General features: G+C 29.5%; 3 protein-coding genes across 12 annotated transcripts; 2 read left to right on the forward strand and 1 right to left on the reverse strand.

Moving 5' to 3' along the window:
* Positions 1-82: 82 nt before the first annotated feature.
* LOC122632765 (serine/threonine-protein phosphatase 6 regulatory subunit 3) lies at positions 83-6,202 on the reverse strand. 7 transcript variants are annotated; one of them, XM_043819929.1, is made up of 19 exons: positions 5,135-5,510; positions 4,985-5,064; positions 4,750-4,901; positions 4,550-4,671; positions 4,186-4,356; positions 3,837-4,015; positions 3,614-3,727; positions 3,402-3,537; positions 3,171-3,323; positions 2,971-3,078; positions 2,816-2,880; positions 2,524-2,722; positions 2,380-2,442; positions 2,090-2,187; positions 1,857-1,938; positions 1,590-1,785; positions 1,398-1,502; positions 1,124-1,319; positions 83-1,038 (listed from the first exon to the last, which is right to left on the reverse strand). In XM_043819929.1, exons 1-19 carry the CDS (start codon positions 5,192-5,194, stop codon positions 891-893), a joined length of 2,427 nt encoding a protein of 808 aa, XP_043675864.1. In that variant the 5' UTR covers positions 5,195-5,510; the 3' UTR covers positions 83-890. The 7 variants fall into 7 exon arrangements, with proteins under 7 accessions (XP_043675864.1, XP_043675863.1, XP_043675860.1 ...); XM_043819928.1 differs by having other exon boundaries at positions 84-1,038; positions 1,398-1,517; XM_043819923.1 differs by adding an exon at positions 5,850-6,202 and having other exon boundaries at positions 85-1,038; positions 1,124-1,517; positions 5,135-5,277.
* Positions 6,203-6,327: 125 nt separating this feature from the next.
* On the forward strand, positions 6,328-10,225 carry LOC122632766 (ras-related protein rab7). Of its 2 annotated transcripts, none has more exons than XM_043819931.1 (5): positions 6,328-6,477; positions 7,238-7,422; positions 7,497-7,715; positions 7,792-7,929; positions 8,017-10,225. In XM_043819931.1, the coding sequence occupies exons 2-5, from the start codon at positions 7,243-7,245 to the stop codon at positions 8,101-8,103; spliced, it is 624 nt and encodes a 207-aa protein (XP_043675866.1). In that variant the 5' UTR covers positions 6,328-6,477; positions 7,238-7,242; the 3' UTR covers positions 8,104-10,225. The 2 variants fall into 2 exon arrangements, with proteins under 2 accessions (XP_043675866.1, XP_043675865.1); XM_043819930.1 differs by having other exon boundaries at positions 6,371-6,661.
* Positions 10,226-10,699: 474 nt separating this feature from the next.
* LOC122633007 (DNA topoisomerase 2) lies at positions 10,700-18,819 on the forward strand. 3 transcript variants are annotated; one of them, XM_043820415.1, is made up of 25 exons: positions 10,700-11,004; positions 11,112-11,542; positions 11,645-11,971; positions 12,069-12,312; positions 12,410-12,796; positions 12,913-13,152; positions 13,232-13,337; positions 13,449-13,601; positions 13,677-13,846; positions 13,966-14,176; positions 14,249-14,837; positions 14,927-15,158; positions 15,235-15,434; positions 15,519-15,654; positions 15,730-16,029; positions 16,127-16,135; positions 16,243-16,476; positions 16,557-16,745; positions 16,829-16,943; positions 17,028-17,171; positions 17,271-17,355; positions 17,526-17,605; positions 17,697-17,816; positions 17,943-18,064; positions 18,143-18,819. In XM_043820415.1, exons 3-25 carry the CDS (start codon positions 11,670-11,672, stop codon positions 18,287-18,289), a joined length of 4,515 nt encoding a protein of 1,504 aa, XP_043676350.1. In that variant the 5' UTR covers positions 10,700-11,004; positions 11,112-11,542; positions 11,645-11,669; the 3' UTR covers positions 18,290-18,819. The 3 variants fall into 3 exon arrangements, with proteins under 3 accessions (XP_043676350.1, XP_043676349.1, XP_043676351.1); XM_043820414.1 differs by lacking the exon at positions 11,112-11,542; XM_043820416.1 differs by lacking the exons at positions 11,112-11,542; positions 16,127-16,135.
* The last annotated feature ends 1,835 nt before the right edge of the window (positions 18,820-20,654 follow it).

The raw sequence follows: 20,654 nt of genomic DNA on the forward strand, positions 1-20,654 counted from the left end.
TTTAATATTACTTTTTGGAAGATCATTTTGAATGACTATTGTTATTATTAATCTTATAGAAATTTTTATTGGAATGCAAATAAGGACAGATCGATCGAAAGCTTCGTCTATATTATATCGTATAAATTTTGACTCAATATTATCGTGAACGTAATAAAAATACATGACTTTTCCTTTTTTTTTTTTTTTTTTTTTTTTACATCGCATCGTTGCATGGGCATACACTCAAGCAAATAGTAGGCACTGCACCTAAGTACCTTTGCCTTGTTGAATGTAGAAGCTAAAGCACCTGTTGTGAAATATATCGTTACAATGACTTTCCCTAAAGAGCCTCATATCCAAGTTACTTAAAACATTATAGTCCATAATGCTACATAATACTTGTTCTGTGAAAACAGATATCGAGTAAACCAAGTAAAGGCACAAATGTCCTAAATTTGGTTAGCTCTTTTTTTGTACAATTATATTTCGTCTATCTCAGCATGCAAATGTCAAACAATACAAGATAAACCTGCATTAGTTGAATATACCCTTTCAACTACCTGCATTTACATCAGATACGTATAAATAACAATTTCCGAAATTTTGTTCATTGTCCTTATAAAACACTGAGGACATTCCACTTGCAAAAGTTGACTTGTACATTGGCAATCTGGGAACATACTTATAAACATCAAAAGATTTGATAAATGTAATTGAGCGTTGAAAAGTCCATTATTCAAACCGCATCAATACCCTGCCGTAATTAGTGCCCAGCGCCAATGCTGTAAAGCATAATTCATGTGATCTAATGAAAATAGAGACACAAGATGTTCTAGACATCCGTACATAATTCATACTGATATGATTTTCTTTTCCTATTGCCATGTTTTATAACAAGTGTTAACGTTTCATTTGGCATCTTTAGACGTTAACGTTGTATCCGATGGTGTACTTTTTAAAGTGCAAACAATTTTGTGTTCTGTTAATGTTTTATCATTTTCTATTGAATTTTTCACATACTCCTTATTCTTACTTTCCTCTCTGGTTTCAGGTGTCCTAATTAAAAATAATGATAATTTTATTCTATCATATTAGATTTGTTATAAATATTATATGAACTTTATTATAAGTTAATAAATACCTTTCACTTGGATTGGCATTTTTATCAGAGGTACATACAGAATATATACTATCATCACTAGTTTTACTGTTTTGATTTGCTTCTGTAGATTGATGGGACATACTATCAACTGAATCTAGAGTTTTAGTATCTCCACTTCCAATATTTTCCACAGATTTGTTCTCCAGTACTGTTTCCTTCTCGCCCAAACTTGCTGCTACATCAACAACGTCTTTTTTAACTGTTTCGGAAGTTTTATTATCTACCGCAATATTATTTTCTATACTTAAAGTACTTTCAAAATTATCAAAATTCGCCCAGCCTGTAGACTCAACAGGTTCTGATGGTACAACATCCCATGGATTAACCTCTGGGATTGTAGTACTAGCAGGAAGTGATTCTGGAACATTCCAAACTGTAATTAAATGTATTATTAAATTGTAAACTTAAATATATTCCTACGAATATATTATAAATAAGATTTTACCATCTGACGTATCAATTTCCATTTGCATATCCCGAGGATCTTCATCATCTTCATCGGATGAACTAGATCCATGATGTTGTTTCGAATGCCAATCTCGTTTATCTACTACCGTTTGAAAAGTCAAATCACCTTCATCACCCCATTCTGTTCCACCACCACATTCTTCAAGTCCTGCTTTTTGTTTTTGCTGGCAGATCTACATTCAAATTTATATTTAAAATAATTGAACAATATGAGTAAACAAGATATAAGGATAGTGATATCTACCTTATTAAACAAATCTTCTCTTGAGTCCAGATCTTCTTCACTGAGATTAAAGGCCAACGTTGTTAATTGATCAACGGAGTTACTATAATAGTGTTTTTTTTTTAACGATCGCAAGAAGGAAATGCAATACTGCTGCTCACAGTGTTATATTTTCTTCATGCTATTATAACTTTGCAATTCCATAAACCGTCTCACTATGCAACTTACATAAATGTATAATTTGATATACTTACTGAAGTGCATCATCACCATCATCGAATTCATTATCTCGAAATCCAAAATTATCAATAAAAGTGGACGTCATTTGTTGACCCTGGTAGTCAGTGTACATCTAACATCAAAGAATACCATATAGAATACAATTAAAAAATATAAATATTTGTAATGTATATCTATGTTAAAATGTGTGACAGATAAAACATAAATTATTTATATACAAAATTATCAATAAGATATTTATATTATAATTAATCTTGATATTATCAAAATTTAGTTAAATGAAATTTTTAAATGATTCATATACCTCTTTTAAATAGTAGCGATCTGGAGTATCTTCGGAATTGGCCATATGTGCTGTTGGTCTAACCTACATATCATATATAGTAATATAGTAAACAGTTTTTTTTTTTGGACGAACATTTTGATAAGATAATGCTAATGTGGTTACCAAGAAGATTTCACGCGTTTTGTTAATTTCCACTAATTTAGTATTCACAAGATTTTCCCATTTATTAAGACATTCAGTTGATAAATTTGTTTTCACAAAAGTATCCAGTGCATTATTCTTTTCACATTGTATTACAATATTATTTGCTATATTTATTAAGTGACCCATATATCCTTGCCTAACACCATTCTCTTTATTTCTGAAACGAACAAGATCAAAAACATTAGACTAAACAATCGCAATGTGTGATTTACGTTTTTTTACAGTTATAAATCATAATTCAAAAACTTACTGTTTATTTTCATTTTTGTCCCAAGCTTCCAAAATACGTTCTATCAATCTGCACTTAACAAATATCTAAAAAAAAAAAAAAAAAATAATTTGCTTAACAAAAATATTCTTTATAAAAACAAAATAAATATTCACTGTCAGAGGCATATTACCTACATTGCCATAAATATTATTATCTTGGTAATCACAATTAATAGCTAAAGCTAGGCATTGTTGTACTTGTGTGTGTAAGAAATTGTTCCATGTATATTTGAAAAATAGGTCCTAAAAATAACACAATGATACAAAAATATAGTTCAATTCCAATATTAATAAATTGAGCATCATAATAATAAAGTTATAATATTTGTACTAACCAATAAAGTTTGGAATGTTCCTAAATCTACTAATGCTTCATGTATCTTTATATTTTCTGTTGATAACAAGGCCATTAACAGTCTTGCAACATGCAAGCGTGTTTTGCCCAATGGACAATCTAAAACTCCGGCTGTTGTTCTTACAGCTGGTTTCTGCAATAATAGATAAATATTTATTTCTATATATATTTATACATTACGTAAGAATTAATTATATTCAGTGATATTTACAACTGGTGGATCTAAAAGAAGTTTGTGAAGTTGTTCCAAGTAAGGTATAGTAGCATTGGAAATTTTAACACGTTGTTCATTATCTGTCATGTCTTCGCTAGTACCATTCCCATGAACATCAGCTTCGTTTAAGGCACTATATATACATGTAAAGCATTTTCTATAGATAAATATAAAAACAAACGGACGATGTAAGAATATTATATGCATACGTGTTTACTCTTTGACCAAGAAGAGCAAGAAGCACTTGAATTCCACCTACAATACTGCTTTCTAATTTTTCATTTGTCAAGATTGTCTCTAATAATAGACTTACGGTTTCTCCTCTAAAAAAATAACATTTACAATAACATTATTACTTTTGAAATTCTACATTTAACTATTATTATATTCAATGTTTTATATTTAATCGTGTCTTTATGTTGAATTACTTACGACTCCAAAGTATTTAAAATAGGATCTGGATCTGTTTTTTCTGTCGATGTACGTTGATTTTCTCTTGCTACAATTACCATGTCACAAAGTAATTGAGAAGCGTTCGCATGTTTTGCTGGCTCTGATGTAGGAGACAACAATTTAACCAACCTTTGTACTAATTGCTGACTATCTAACCACTTGTCAATAAAAAAAAATAAGTAATTATTATCCAAGTTCATTTTGAAAGATAAAGATAATTTTATAGTTATTACGTAACAGAGTCTTATTGCATAATTATCAGCGATATGATATTTTATATATAACATAATAAAATATTAATACATACGAGAAAAGAATCATTTCTTACGTTTAATATATTTTGTCGCATATCACTTCCTTCAACTTGTGTTACCAGTTTTAATATTAAATCCATAATAGCTGAAGTTTCTAAATGTTGTAAGAGCAAGTCTACACAATGTTGACGGCTTTTAAGAAACTCTAAAACCTGTAAACATGTGAACTGATAGGAATACCAGTTCTGATAGCAAGGATAAGAAAGGATAGGTACAAGAAGGATAAGGAAAAGATAAATAAATATTATTAATCTCCCAATAATATTTATATGCCTATAAATAAAACAAATAGAAAAGTATTGCTTAAGTTAAAAAGTAAAGCTATTAAAGAACAATTATTAATTATTAAGACTATACTGTTATAAACTTTATAATCACCTGATCGCTCTTACGAGTGACAAGTACACCGATTGTTTTACTGAAGAACGATGCTAACAAAGGATTTAAAGGTTGATCAGTGTCTATAAAAGCATATAACTTGTTCAGAAGTGACTCGTCACCTAAAATTTATTCGATCGTACTTTATATAATTATATGTTTCTTGAATAACGAGACGCATTATCGATTCATTCAAATACCTGCTAATTTCTCGTTCAGCGTTGGCACGTCACAAGTAAGCAATTCACATGCAACATTAGGATATTTGTAACGCAAGCGTTCTTCGATATCCATAGATGGTTCCTTGGTTGTAAGCATTACCAATTCTTCCATTACATCAGGCCTTGCAAGACTATGAATAAAAGCATGGTACATCAATATTATACTTAGCCAGATACTTACATTTAATGGATAAAAAGATATATATTCACTTACTATTCTACCAACTTCTTATTTTGACTCTTACATTCTTGTAAGATGTCTTCTTCGTCCATTAATTCGTGCAACGTAACATTCTAAAATTGTGATAATCGTTGACCGAGCACACTTCATTTAACCATAACACCAAATAAATATCACACTCACCTCTTTGTTAAGTAATGCTTCAATATGCGGCGACGACACGTAATTATTAGTCCAGAACATGGTGCGATGATATTACTCTCTGCAGTTAATCGTCGTAAAATTTATCACAAAATGCGATAATCACAACATTGGTATGCCGTCCACTAAAAAAATAACGTAATACGTCTTGAGCAAAGCGACCAACTAACATTGCATGAAAGTATAACGATTCGACGATACTATTAGAAAAAATTCAACAGTATTTGTAAACGCGACGATAGGACAACGGTGTCAAATTATTTTCCACCAGTGATACGACAAAATTCTAAAATGTCACTTTTTATGAAAAAACGGAAGGATCAACGTATCGCTTTATAACATTGACGTTTGCCGCAAAAGTAACCTTTTTGAAGTCGATCTCCAAGTAAGAAATGCTTCTAATTTCAGTATGCTCGCACTGACGATGATTTCAACGGAGAGACACGTTCTAGGATAATATATTTTCTAAAAGTTTCAAGTAGTCATTAAGTTTACATTCAAACGCAGCTTTATTCCTTCAATGTGTATCACGCTTTACGATTTTACAGATGCATACACCTTGAAATCTGAAATCAAAGATCTGCGGATAAAGAGGCAGCACAGGAGAACGCGTTCCTTTCAATCTTAGTGTAGAAAGACTAAGGGAGTGAGAGAGAGCGTATCGTCGAATCTTAATAGTACATACATGCATACTTACATTACGTTCTAAATGACGGAAGTTATACTTTCGCCATCTTAATACGTCACTTTTTTATTACTACCACTTTCTTTTCTGATAATATAGAAAATAGATATGCATTTGTATAATTTATCTGAATTATAATATTTGAAAACACTAGTGGAGTAAGCATACTCGAATATGAACAATCGAATAACGATAATTGAGAAATTATTTCTTGCGAAAAGTTTGTACGTTCTGATCAATATAAATTATACATAGTTCAAACTTCGCGCGAACAGAATTGGATAAGCAAGATGGCGATCATACTTTCACTTCCGTAATACACTGCAATACATATTGTCTCCTTAACCTCTACTTCGAAATCGTACACCTCAACGCGACAGATCAGGAAGCACAAAATCTCGATATGTCTATTGAAATTAAATTATTCTCTTTTACTGAAGGTGGCGCCACTGTTAAGTTTGTCCCTTCGATATCTCGAGCAACGTTCGAGAATTACAATCGACTTTGCTCAGTCGATAAGAGCATCAACGAACAGGTGACGACATCGTTGTCATACTCGTGATTTCATAACACGCCATTTTCTTTGTGTGAAGTGTTAGGGCCAGAAGGAATACGCGTCCTGTTTTCTGTTAAATTCGAGGTAATATCATCTACGTTCGAGGTTTCGTCGATCGCCCGCTGGATGCTTTCGTCCGTCGATGGACATCGCGTATCTTTCCTTTGAGAAGATTCTCAAATTACCGCGCAAAATCGTAATTGCCCTGCTAGTGTGTTGACAGGTTTTCAACTATCGCAGTTAAACGGATTCTATTTTACATCTACATGTAAATTCTCTTACATCCTGTTAGGTTCTATTCTCGCTTAGTGATATCCTATTTTTCTTATTAACGGGATTACGAATTTAGTGTTAGTTGTCAAAGTATATTTATTCTTTTGGTAATAGCAAATAATATCTTTTTTGTAACATTTAGAAACATACGTCATTAAGAGGGAAGTTACTTCTCATTCTGCATTCGCTGATTCATTAAAAAAAACATACGAATTAATTACAACATCTATTATATATTTTCTTAATGTTTTGAAATTGTTAGCATGTTTTTTCTTTTCTCTCTCTCTCTCTCTTTTTTTTTTTTTTTTAATTTTATTAGGACAATATGATATTACTAAGTATTATTGTCAACAAATTCTTTTTTCCACAATCAAATTTTTTTTAGTATGACAACAATACTGAAATTTGTACTGTGATTCAATATAGATAGCAGTATTATATCTTTTCTTATATTATGATCTTTACTATTTTTTCATACTTTTACCTTGTATCATATTATGTTTGATACATTACATTTCTTTAGTAACATTACTGCGTAGTACTTGGAAAATAAAGTTTTCTTTTCTTTCAGTCATTATGTCATCCCGCAAGAAAGTACTTTTAAAAGTAATTATTCTGGGAGATTCTGGAGTAGGTAAAACATCGTTGATGAATCAGTATGTTAACAAAAAGTTTAGTAATCAGTACAAAGCTACTATAGGAGCAGATTTTCTCACCAAAGAAGTTATGGTAGATGATAGGGTAGTTACTATGCAGGTAATTATGATACTATAATATGAATAATTATTATCATTATATAAAAAATCATACTCTGACTTTTACAACCACAGATTTGGGATACGGCAGGTCAAGAAAGATTTCAATCGTTGGGAGTTGCATTCTATAGAGGCGCAGACTGTTGTGTATTGGTATTTGATGTTTCTGCACCAACAAGTTTCAAATCTTTAGAGTCATGGAGAGACGAATTTTTGATCCAAGCATCTCCAAGAGATCCAGATAATTTTCCATTCGTTGTTTTGGGGAATAAGGTTGATTTAGAATCTAAATCGGTAAGCTTAATAAAACAAACCCTAAGAAAAATGTATAGATTAGAATTACATTATAATATATATACTTTCTTATAAGGTATCGAGTAAGAGAGCACAGCAATGGTGTCAATCCAAGAACAATATTCCATATTTTGAGACCAGTGCAAAAGAGGCTATTAATGTGGAACAGGCATTCCAAACGATAGCTAAGAATGCTCTAGCTCAAGAAAGCGAGGTATGTCATAAGTTGCTTAATATCATGTTTATATCATTTATAAATTAATCTGCTGTTAACTATTATTAATTGTTTTTCCATTCATAGGTGGAACTTTATAATGAGTTCCCAGACCAAATTAAGCTGACCAATGACCAAAGAAATAATGGTAAAGGGGATTCTTGTGCATGCTAGGTCGTGGATCGACAAAAATTCATATACAAGCATATGGATGCAGAGGTCAGATCGTACGTTTACATATTGGAGTATAAACAATATTCACAAGTTTTACAATGATTTTGATCAGCCTTTGGGAAGTCTGGGAGCATATATCTCGGTTTTCATATCTTACATATTCATTAATCTCATCAGTAATTTTAAGATGTTTATAATCTTAAAGATGTTTTATCAAACTTATTGAGTAAAGCAATAAAGATTTAAGATGCATATATTTTATATAGAATAAATTCTAAACAAAATATCTTTTTTTAAACATTGAAGTACAGAATAGCACACCGAGAAATATTTATCTGACTTCCTATAAAAAGAAAAGAATATACGTTGTGATTATATCACGCATATTACATATTTGACTCTTTAGATGGGTCTTTTATCTTTACTCCCATCTGACCTATTCAATGGTTCACTCAGTATAGTATTTTTAAACACATAATGCTCTCTCTTATTGGTCATGGCGAAACGTATGGACTGTCCTATATATCTGCATCCCCTAATGATTCATTGTTGATGTCCTTTGTCATAGGATGACACTATGAAGTTTTCACATAATAAAAATCGTTATTGCGCGAGGAGGTTGACGTGTAGATCGGGAATACAGGTTGCGTCAGATTTAAGAAATCACGCAGAAGATTGCCCATAATATATTAAGAACTATCGCATTTAGAGAGGAGCCTTGCCACGTAGCGAAGTTTTGTGAGTAGCTTTTAAGAATATCGATCATTTGCGGCTTCTCATCCGAAGACTAAAATTTAGTATTATTGATACATCAAGGAAAAATAGAAATATCAATACTCATGTTGCATGTATTCTCTTTACATTGAAATTCAAGATACAAAGAATGTGATAGGGTTACTATTTAATAATCATTGAATTAAGTAGTTCTCGCCGTTTTCTGTTTTCTTTTTTTTCTTCTTCTTACAAGTATAACTTTTAGTCGCAATATTTCGTGTCAAGAAAAAATTTTATTTCAACAACTACATCACAATATTTATCGCAACATTTCATGGCCCCTCTGTCCAAAAAGGCTAGTGCGTTTTGTCAGGCAATTCTTTTTATAAATGACTCAACAATCGGATTCCGCTAGTTTGATAAACCATACATCGTACCTCCTTCGATGCGCTTCTATTTTCATCGTTTCGTTTTTCCTCTTGAAGTGTTCCGTTTTGCAATGCGTGCGTTTTCAAGCATTTCAAAAATTGTAATAAATGGAAAATCATAGATTGTAATTTAAATATCAATTTGTTGTTTTGTTTTATTAAACGACTAGATTAAATTATTGGTCTTTTTTATATAAATTAAATGTCTTGGTAATGGTTTAGTAAATTAAACTTTATATAGATTTCTCTGTGGTGCTTATTGTTTTATGGATGAAACATTTTTTGTAATTCAATTAAATTCAAATTAAATAACACATGAACCCTTAATAAATATTTTAATTCTCTATGTTATTCATTGGTTTTTGATTTTGTAAACATAAGATATGCGCTAAGTTGTATTGTAAATTTTATATTAGCATATTTAAACAAAAAGTGAAGCACTCTTATTTTTTGTACCACACTTATAACGATTTTGCATATAAACGTATGTGTAATAAAAAAGACAGTATACTAGAAGTTTATAAAACACAAGTATGTTATATATAGCTATGAAAACTGTGCGATACGATGCAGGCGATCACTTCCTCGTTCAAAATCATGAAAAATTAGATTCTAAGTCACAATCCTGAAATATTCAGGATAGAAGATTACGTGAATTAAATTGATACATACATATAAGATTTCGTATGGAAAACAAAAATTAGATCGTGAAATATATGCGTACACTTATGATTATTCCCGTGCATAATTGTATGCCTTCGTATGTGTATGCATATCTTCATATATACATGTATATAAATGAATGATCATGACGATTACAACTATAATTATTAATATAATTTTATGGAGATATGTTAACTATAGATATTATAATTATAAATATTATATTCATTGCTGCTACTGCTATAAATCCACTATTGCTATTCCTAGTTTTAAGTAAGCGAAGAAGAAAAAAAAATACATTTATTGCAAAAAATAAATCTCTTTGACTGTTTTACCTTTCTTTCCATTTATCTTACTCATTATGTATTTTTAAGTATTATATATTATTACAATTCACATATTTTATTTAATATTTAGCCTTCTCATCATGTCGTAAACATGTATTATATCTTACATAATTAATTGAATTTTTTAAAAATAATTTGCACCTTTTCTTACAATACACTTTTAGTGAGAATGTTAAAATAAATCTGTTATTTTTTTTTTTTTTTTTCTATATCTAATATATATATAAATATATAAGCAAAGATTGAAATTTGCCATATATTAAAATTATTCTGATTAATTATCAAATCGATGTAACTGCTACTCATATATTTGAATGACATCGATATTCTATAGAAACAAGATATTATTAACATTGATTTTTGTTTCATATATTATTTGTTTCAATAGATATTAGCAGGGTTTTAAGTGTTTTAACGATGTTATTCTGAAACGATTGTAGCGCCAAAGCGACTTTGGTTGGTTGCAACGATTGCAACGAAGGAAAATTGTCGTACTTTATAGCTATTTGTGTTGGAAATTAGTAAAAAAAAATAAGAAGGCCTCAATTAAGTTTAATAATATCTTTAAGTAAATATACTATTGATATAAAAGAATAAAGTTATATTGGTTACAGTTACCGGATGAGTATCAGTGCCTGTGCTATGCCAATCATTAATTATAACCACAATGAATGGCATCGTGTGATTATACGACTTTCCGTTACCGACGCTACTTCACCAAACGAATTTTTAAGGCAAAAATACTAAAGGTGAGATATAGAAATAATAAAATCACAATTTGTAGTTTTCGTGACGTCAACGGATTCTCATTATAATTTATGTATTTTTCTGTGCACCTTTTGTTTTCAAAAAGCAGGTGTTTGCTAGCAAATTGGCGTCCCCTGGCGTTCTTGGCCAATTAGATGAGGACATTTTCCCGCCATATTATTAAGACTTATTTAGGGTAGGAAATGATTTAGTAAATAAAATTCTTGGTTCGAGCCTAAGAAAACAGGAGGATTAATTACGATTTTTTTGCCCGTGGCATCTCTTTATAATAATTATCGTAATTGAGCTGTGATCGATTGATTCTTAATCATTGAGTTAGGCTTCACATAAAATGTCATTTGAGGACCAAGAACACACATATTATAATATATATAAATTAAATCGTTGATTAGTTTTATTGTTAGATTTATTGTTAATTATACGTAATTATCATTCTGGTGTAATCAATTATATTAAATCATTGCTTGTGCTGCAATTTTGGAACATATGAAATTTATGTTCGCTTATAGAAAATAAGAGGTACTCTTATTATAAGATAATATATATATATATACACATTAGATTACCAATCTTTTTGTATGAAATTGTCAATTCTTTATTTTGTTTTATATGAATTTGCAGATATATAAAAACATATCATATTAAAATGAGTACAGCTATTGAAAATGGAAATCAACCTGGTAATCCTAAGAAGAAGACCATCGAAGGAATTTACCAGAAGAAAACACAACTGGAGCATATTCTATTGCGTCCAGATACATACATTGGATCTGTTGAAAGCACTACTGAACTTATGTGGGTTTACGACAAAGAAAAAGAAATGATGATACAAAAAGATATCAAATTTGTTCCTGGATTATATAAAATATTTGATGAGATCTTGGTAAATGCCGCTGATAATAAGCAACGAGATCCAAAAATGGATACAATTAAGGTTGATATAGATGCGTAAGTACACTTTGTAATTAAATATTAATAAATTTATATCTTCTATAAAGTTACTTTAAGAAACGTTATACATACGTATGCATAATTTGCATTGTAGAGAAAATAATACTATATCCGTCTGGAATAATGGAAAAGGGATTCCTGTTGTAATACACAAGGAAGAGAATATGTACGTACCCACTATGATTTTTGGCCATTTATTAACGTCGTCAAATTATGATGACGAGGAAGAAAAAGTAACTGGAGGAAGAAACGGCTATGGTGCAAAATTGTGTAATATTTTTAGTCATCGTTTCACTGTTGAAACTGCATCTAAAGAGTATAAAAAATGTTTAAAACAAGTAAGTAACATTGATAGAAATATCAAATATGATAATTATAATGTTACAGAGATTTAGATTGTTATTAAAAGATCTCAATAATCTGTTTGTTTTGTAGACATGGGGTGATAATATGGGAAAAGCCAGTGAACCTCGAATTAAAGATTTTCATGGAGAGGATTTTACAAAAGTAACATTTTCTCCGGATTTATCAAAATTCAAAATGGATTCTTTAGATGATGATATAGTATCACTTATGTCGCGTCGAGCATATGATGTAGCAGCATCTACAAGAGGCGTGAAAGTTTATCTTAATGGCGTTAAAGTACCTGTGAAGAATTTTAAAGATTATGTTGATTGTTATATTAGAGGAAAAGAAGACGATACTGGTAATCCATTAAAAATAGCTTACGAAGCTTGTGGAGCTCGTTGGGAAGTAGCAGTTACTATATCTGACAAGGGTTTTCAACAAATGTCATTTGTAAATAGTATTGCAACAACAAAGGTATGCATTTTCCTTTATTTACTAAAATTTTTCTATATATTTTTATATATATATATTTGTGAGTATAACGTCAATATATAAAATCAAATTTCTTATACTATTAATTTAATCAACAGGGTGGCCGCCACGTAGACCATGTTACAGATTTGATAGTAAAACAATTGACAGAAACTTTAAAAAAGAAAAATAAAGCTGGGATAGCCATCAAACCATTCCAAATCAAAAATCATTTATGGATTTTTATAAATTGTCTCATCAATAATCCTTCATTCGATTCTCAGACTAAGGAACACATGACTTTACAACAAAAAAGTTTTGGTTCTAAATGTGTATTAACCGATAAATTCATCACAACTGTGAGTATCATTTAATATATTGTGAATATTTATTTATTGAAATCAAGAATACTTGTATAATCATTTAATTGATTCATAGGTAATGAAAATTGGCATTGTAGAATCAGTCTTAACATGGGCCAAATTTAAGGCTGATAGCCAACTGCAAAAATTGGGACCTAAATCAAAACAAAGAAAACTTCAAGGTGTTATTCATTAAATTACGTCAATTTCATAATAAATGTATTACAAAAAAGATATTAAAATATAATTAAATATGATAATACTAAAATATTAATGTATAAATTATTTTTTAGGTATTCCTAAGTTGGAAGATGCTAATGATGCTGGAACAAATAAATCATTAGACTGTACTCTAATATTAACTGAGGGAGATTCAGCTAAAACAATGGCTGTATCAGGAATATCTGCTGTAGGTAGAGATAAGTATGGCATATTTCCATTAAGAGGTACGTTTAATACTTTATAAAAATTATAAGTTCTACATTATCTTTTTCATAATTATTTACATATATTTATTACAGGTAAAATATTGAATGTAAGAGAAGCAACACATAAGCAAATTTTGGAAAATGCCGAGATCAACAATTTGATAAAAATTCTTGGTCTTCAATATAAGAAAAAGTATGAAACGCGGGATGATCTTAAAACACTTCGTTACGGTAAAATGATGATTATGACTGATCAAGATCAGGTTAGTATATATTTTTTTAAACTCTTAATGCATTCGATAAGCCAAGTAATATGTTTACAGAATATTATATTATACATACATACATACATACATATATATATATATATATATATCTTTAGGATGGTTCACATATAAAGGGTCTTTTAATTAATTTTATTCATCACAATTGGCCATCTTTATTAAAACTTAATTTTATTGAAGAATTCATTACACCAATCGTAAAGGCATCAAAAGGAAGTCAAGTATTATCATTCTTTTCATTACCAGAATTTGAAGCATGGAAAAAGGAAACGGACAATTATCATACGTATAAAATCAAATACTACAAAGGTTTTCATTTTTACATTTTGTATCTTTTTATATTATCAAGAAACAATATATATACATTGAAATTTTAAATAGGTTTGGGTACTTCTACCGCCAAAGAGGCAAAGGAGTACTTTGAAAATATGGCCAGACATAGAATTCGATTTCGATATGACGGTAATCAAGATGATCAAAATATTATTATGGCATTTAGTAAAAAATGCGTTGATCAACGTAAGGAGTGGCTAGTGAATCATATGGACGAAACAAAGAGACGGAAAGAGATTGGTTTAGGCGAACGTTATCTTTATGAAAAAGATACTCGTACTGTATCCTTTTCAGATTTTATAAATGTTGAATTAGTACTGTACAGTAATTACGATAACGTTCGATCTATACCTAGTATGGTAGATGGATTCAAACCTGGACAAAGAAAAGTACTTTTTACGTGTTTGAAACGTAATGATAAACGTGAAGTAAAAGTTGCACAGTTAGCTGGTTCAGTTGCGGAACATTCCGCTTATCATCATGGCGAAGTGTCTCTAATGGCTACTATAATCAACTTGGCTCAAAATTTTGTGGGAAGTAACAATATCAATGTACTTCAGCCTATCGGTCAATTTGGTACAAGACTTACAGGAGGTAAAGATGCTGCAAGCGCTCGATATATCTTCACAATGCTTAGGTTTGTATATTTGATCAAAAATTATGTTGATGTGTAACATTACAAAAAAGTTAGAATTTTATTACATATATGCGTATTTTTACTTATAGTCCACTAGCAAGATACATATTTCATAAACACGACGATCCACTTCTTACGCACGAATATGATGATAATCAAAAAATTGAGCCAGTATATTACGTTCCTGTATTACCAATGGTATTGGTAAATGGTGCAGATGGTATAGGTACAGGATGGATGACAAAAATTCCTAATTACAATCCTCGTGAAATCATAGAAAATTTATTCCGTATGATGGAAGGTGGAGATCCTAAACCAATGGTAATATTTAGAAATAATAAATCTATAAAAATCTATGGATATTCAAGTTGTAATTTATAATCATTTGGTATTGTAGATACCATACTACAAGAATTTTACTGGTGTGATGGAAACTTGTGGAGATTATCGTTATATCTGTAGCGGTGAAATATCTGTAATAGGACCAGACAAACTAGAAATTACAGAACTCCCGGTCGGAATGTGGACACAAACTTATAAAGAGACAGTATTAGAACCTATGTTACATGGGACTGAAAAAACACCCGCAGTTATTACGTAAGTTACATCATATATAAATAAAAATAATACATTGTATAGCGTAAATACATACTGATTTTTACATATTTTTGATTTCTACAGAGATTATAAAGAATATAACACAGACACAACTGTACATTTTATAGTAATATTAAATCGTGATAAATTATTGGAATTAGAAAGAGATGGTCTTCATAAAGCTTTTAAATTGCAATCAACGATATCTATATCATCTATGGTAAGATATATTAACATTTGTTCTAAGATCTATTGTAAAGAATAAGAGCAAACATTATATTTTTTTTTATTGCAGTGTGCATTTGACGAAAATCGATGTCTTCAAAAATATGAAAGCGTCACTCAAATATTAAAGAATTTTTATAAAATTAGATTGGAAACGTATCATAAAAGAAAAGATTATTTAGAGGGTATCTTGCAAGCAGAAGCAGGAAAACTATCAAATCAAGCTCGCTTCATTCTAGAAAAATGTGATGGTACTTTGGTAATTGAAAATAAAAAGAAAAAGGACATGATAGCTGAATTAGTAAGACGTAATTACGAATCTGATCCTGTACTTGCATGGAAATTAACTCAAAATAGAGAAGAGGTTTTGGTAAGTAATCGTATCGAATGAACGTATGTTCTTCTATTAAATAAATATCATAAATACATATGCCTATATTGATCGAATATATTTATTGCTACAAAAGGAAGATGAAGTAAGTCGTAAGATAAAAAATCACTTACGTTTATCTCTTGACCTCTTATAATGAGATATATACGTATCTACATGTAGATAATAACTTCATTTTTCGCTAATGCTTAGGACGAAGTTGCTGAAGAAACAACTGAAGATACACCATCTTCATCAGCTGCGATACAAAAAAATAATTTCGATTATCTTTTGGGCATGACTCTATGGTCCTTGACGAAAGAGAGAAAGGATGATATCCTACGTCAAAGAGATGAAAAAATAGCAGAATTAAAGAGATTGCAAGCTCGTACACCTATTTCTCTTTGGAAAGAAGATTTGGATAATTTACTAAGCGAATTAAATAAAGTAATTATAAGTCGTATCATTTAATCGTAACATTTCAGATAGAATTAAAATTATTCTTATGTCCTATATCCGATTCTTAGTTCGAAGAGAAAGAGAAGAAAGAAGAAAATAAAACACGTCAAAATATCAAAAAGCCACCAGCAAAGTTTTACAAACAAGAGGATACTCGTAGAATAGTACCAGTAATTGATACTGAATTAAAAAAGAAAATAGAAAAGGCAGATATTGTATCAAAGGACAAAAAAGAAGGAATTAAGAGACAGCCGAAAGTAAGTCCGAAATTTCTTACTTATTGACAAAATTATATTGACGTTTTTTCTTATTTTTCACAATACATTTAATCTTTTTATAGATTAAGAAAGAACCGATTGAAGAAAAAGATGAATTTGATGCTCTCGTGGAATCTAATAAACCTATCGATGAGAAACTCAATGTTAAAGCTGAGAAAAAATCAGGCGCTAAAAAAGGTGAAGTGACTTTTTTTTTTATATGACATTAAATTATCACAGAAAATAATGATTAGATAAAGTACAATCTTCTTTGGTAATTAGGAATGAAACAAACGACATTACCATTTAAAACTTTGAAGAAGTCAAAGAAGAAGTATTCAGATTCCGATAGCAACGAATTTGACAGTAACGAAATTGATTTTGATAGTATTTCACCAGTGCGTTCGCCACGAAGAGCAGCTGCATGTATGAGAAAATTATATACTATTTTAAAATATATTTTAATATATGTTTTTGTAACAAATTAATATTTATTTTAAAACTGACTTTCTATTTAAATTGCAGCCAAAAGGAATTATGCTCTTAGTAGTGACGAATCGGACGCTGCTAGTGAAAATCTTTATAGCTTGTCATCCGATTCCGAACAAGTGTGAGTATGCATGTTGATTCGAAAATTATCTTTGATATGAAGTAAACAAAAAAACAAAAAGTAGATTAAATAATTTAATTGACGACATTTAACGTTATAATATTAAAGGATATATCAAAATTATTATAGGAAGACTATTAATGACCAAATTTTTACAATTTTTTTTTTAGAAGGAAACCAAAACATACTATAGCACTTAGCGATTCTGATGACGATTTCAAAATAGATAAAAAACCACCGCCACCTAAATGTGAGTAAATATATTTTTTATCAATATATTAATCAACTTCGATCATATTACTTTTAACCTTATAAATAATTTATTAATTTCTTTATTACAGCGAGTCCAGAAGAACTTTTTGATAGTTTAGTTGGAAATACTCCTGACAAATCACAAAAACCTGCTGTATCTTCTTCGGGTGAAGATAATTCTTTGGTAATGTTTACACCACCAAAAAAAGGTAAAATTAATACGACTTATATTTAAAATATTCATTATCTATCTATCTATCTATCTATTTATCTATCTATATATATATATATATTGTCACGTTTTTAATTTTATTTTCAATATAACATCACTGTAGTTCCATCGAAGAAAAAAGCTGAAAATGGAGGTGCAAAAGCAACGAAGCGTCAAATGAAGAAAAAAATGAAATCTTCAGATTCTGAAAATGATGATAATTCATTAGCGAGTAAAACGAAACCTGTACGTATTTCTACAAAATTATCCAACTATTAAATAGTACAACAGAGTTGTATCATTTTTAAATATTAATTTTTATAGAACAAGAAACGAATGAAGATGTCAGACTCCGAAAGTGAGAATACAATAGAAGTATCACCTGTAGTACCCACAAGAAAAAATAGTGCACGTAATCGGAAACCAGTTTCTTACGCACTTAAATCGGACGAAGAAAGTGATTCAGATTAATTGTATTAAGATGGTAAATTTGTCCAAAAAAAAAAAAAAAAAAAGGAAGAAAAAAGAAAAAAAAAGAAATTGTAAATTACGAAGACTGCCTATATAAATTAAGGGAGAGAGAAAAGGTAGATCTGAATTGGCATGGAGGCCAAGTTTTAGTATTTTTGTGGTTTCGTACATCTTTGGAAATGTCTAAAAAGGCACAGTTGCAATGAATATTGTAATTATAATTAATTGTATGTGGGCATAGAGTAAGAAAACATGTTTGAAATCATTTCAAACTGATTTTAAAGTTTTATCCATTGGACGACTATGTGCAAGATAAGGACAACAGTATACTCTAAGCTCATTACACACACACACACACACACACACGCGTAGGTAATTAAAAACTTTAGATTTAATATTAAATTAACATTGTATAACTCATTGAAGTGTTGTAAGAAAGCACGGCGCACAATCCATTATGTCATGTGTATGTAATATTCATTTATGATATACAAAACAAACTAAATAGATAATGAATCTTTTATTTTTCATTATTGTATCTTTTAATTTTGCTTCTCCTTATAAAAGTTATAAAGATTATTTGATAAGAATGACGTTCTTAGAACACATGACATTATCGAGTAAGATTACTCTTATATAATTAATGCGCCATACATGTAATAAAATATATGGACATTTTCATATTTCCATTTTTATTACTTTCGTCACATACACAGTTTTTACTATCGTAAAAATGCAAAGAGCTATTCTTAAAATCGTCTCGATTTCTCAACTCATGAAAAAACTTTCGAAAATTTCGTATATTTTGCAAATATTTTATTCCACACTTAAAAACTTTATTTTAATAAAAACTTTATTATTTTAAACGATAATATTGTCATTACCTACTTGTACATAGAAGCTTCCTGTTATCAAATGAAGATCAACCCATTCTTCCATATCTTGTGGAGTGATACTGCACAGCTATAAAATTCCTTTTTACTCCTGAAATTTATTCTCGTACGATTATCTTCTTTCTATTTCTTTGTAAAAAACATTAATTTCTTAACATTGAAGTATGAATTCAAATATCAAAGAATTGCATACAAATGATAAAGATAGGGAAAGATTGAAAGATTTTAATGGCAAATAAAGCATGAGTAATCTTTAACTTGATATAGAGCAATAAATATTGTTTAACTATAAAAAAAAAAAATCAATTTTTCTCTTAAAAAAAAATTCCGATATTTTTAATATATATATATGTGAGGTGTATGTTTCTTTTCTTTGTTTTCTTTCTTCAATAAAATAGGGTGTATATATATATATATATATATATATATATATATATATATACATACATATATATTCTAATACAAGTATTGTATGTAATCAATAAGTTTACTAACTTTAAATTATACACAAATACGTAATTTTATTGCTATAACGTTTCATACACCATCCTCGACACAATTCCTGTTGGTAATTATGAGAAAGATCATGACTATGCTAACACGTAAGGGCGATAAAAAATATCCGATGTTATTTATATTGCGATGGCTGTCGTGTCATTTACGATAATAATACTTTACCCGACTGTACTCGAATTACAATTTTGCTCTATGAAATTAATACTATTTTGTAGTTCACTCCACAAAAAAAAAATATTATATATTCTAATTCGTTTGTGTATGTATATTTTAAATTATTAGTAAAAAAAACGTCTCGGATTTTTGTGTGTGTGTCTATATATATATATATATATATATATATATATATATATATATATATATATATATATATAAAACTTTCTTCCAATACACGAATGCACGCGTTAATTTATTAATTTATTATCCGTTGATTTTTCTTAAAGTTCTTCGATATTTACAAATGCAAAATTGTTCTTTCCACAGAACATAAACGCTACCTCTGATATTGATTTGAATAAATGCATATTAATGGCTTTTGTAAAAGATGTAAAATAAGTTGCTCATTTAATCCTCATTTCTCGATACAAGTTACCGGATCAAATTTGCAAAAGTATACGTTTGTTAATGGATTTTTCTTTTTTCTTTTTTTTTTAGAATAATTTATGATTTCCACTTGCTTAATTTTACTTGCAAAAAACAAAAAAGAAAAAGCGAACATTTTTGCCGTCTAAAAAAGGCTTTCCGTCATTCTTCAAGAAAAGAAATCTTCACATTCAATGAAGAAATAAAAAGATGTAATACATGATTTAACGCGACAGAAAAGCTGAACTCAAAGTCAATATTTATACGAATATATTGATTACTTTTAATTTCTCATTGATTTTAATAGATGCGTTGAAAATTTCACGTTATCAACAATAATCCTAAGAAAGTGCACATTTTATTAAAGATGAATA

Source organism: Vespula pensylvanica, chromosome 11, assembly GCF_014466175.1.
Source record: "Vespula pensylvanica isolate Volc-1 chromosome 11, ASM1446617v1, whole genome shotgun sequence".
NCBI classification, from domain to species: Eukaryota; Metazoa; Arthropoda; class Insecta; order Hymenoptera; family Vespidae; genus Vespula; species Vespula pensylvanica.

Coding starts and splice junctions, on each gene's coding strand:
- LOC122632765 (XM_043819923.1), bottom strand. CDS start 5,194: ATGTTCTGGACTAATAATTACGTGTCGTCGCCGCATATTGAAGCATTA. Junction 4,672..4,749: donor GCTGAACGAGAAATTAGCAG/GTATTTGAATGA, acceptor AATAAATTTTAG/GTGACGAGTCACTTCTGAAC. Junction 2,723..2,815: donor GACAAAAATGAAAATAAACA/GTAAGTTTTTGA, acceptor TGTTCGTTTCAG/AAATAAAGAGAATGGTGTTA.
- LOC122632766 (XM_043819931.1), top strand. CDS start 7,243: ATGTCATCCCGCAAGAAAGTACTTTTAAAAGTAATTATTCTGGGAGAT. Junction 7,716..7,791: donor TTGATTTAGAATCTAAATCG/GTAAGCTTAATA, acceptor CTTTCTTATAAG/GTATCGAGTAAGAGAGCACA. Junction 7,930..8,016: donor CTCTAGCTCAAGAAAGCGAG/GTATGTCATAAG, acceptor TTCCATTCATAG/GTGGAACTTTATAATGAGTT.
- LOC122633007 (XM_043820415.1), top strand. CDS start 11,670: ATGAGTACAGCTATTGAAAATGGAAATCAACCTGGTAATCCTAAGAAG. Junction 11,972..12,068: donor ATTAAGGTTGATATAGATGC/GTAAGTACACTT, acceptor TTTGCATTGTAG/AGAAAATAATACTATATCCG. Junction 18,065..18,142: donor TAGCGAGTAAAACGAAACCT/GTACGTATTTCT, acceptor TAATTTTTATAG/AACAAGAAACGAATGAAGAT.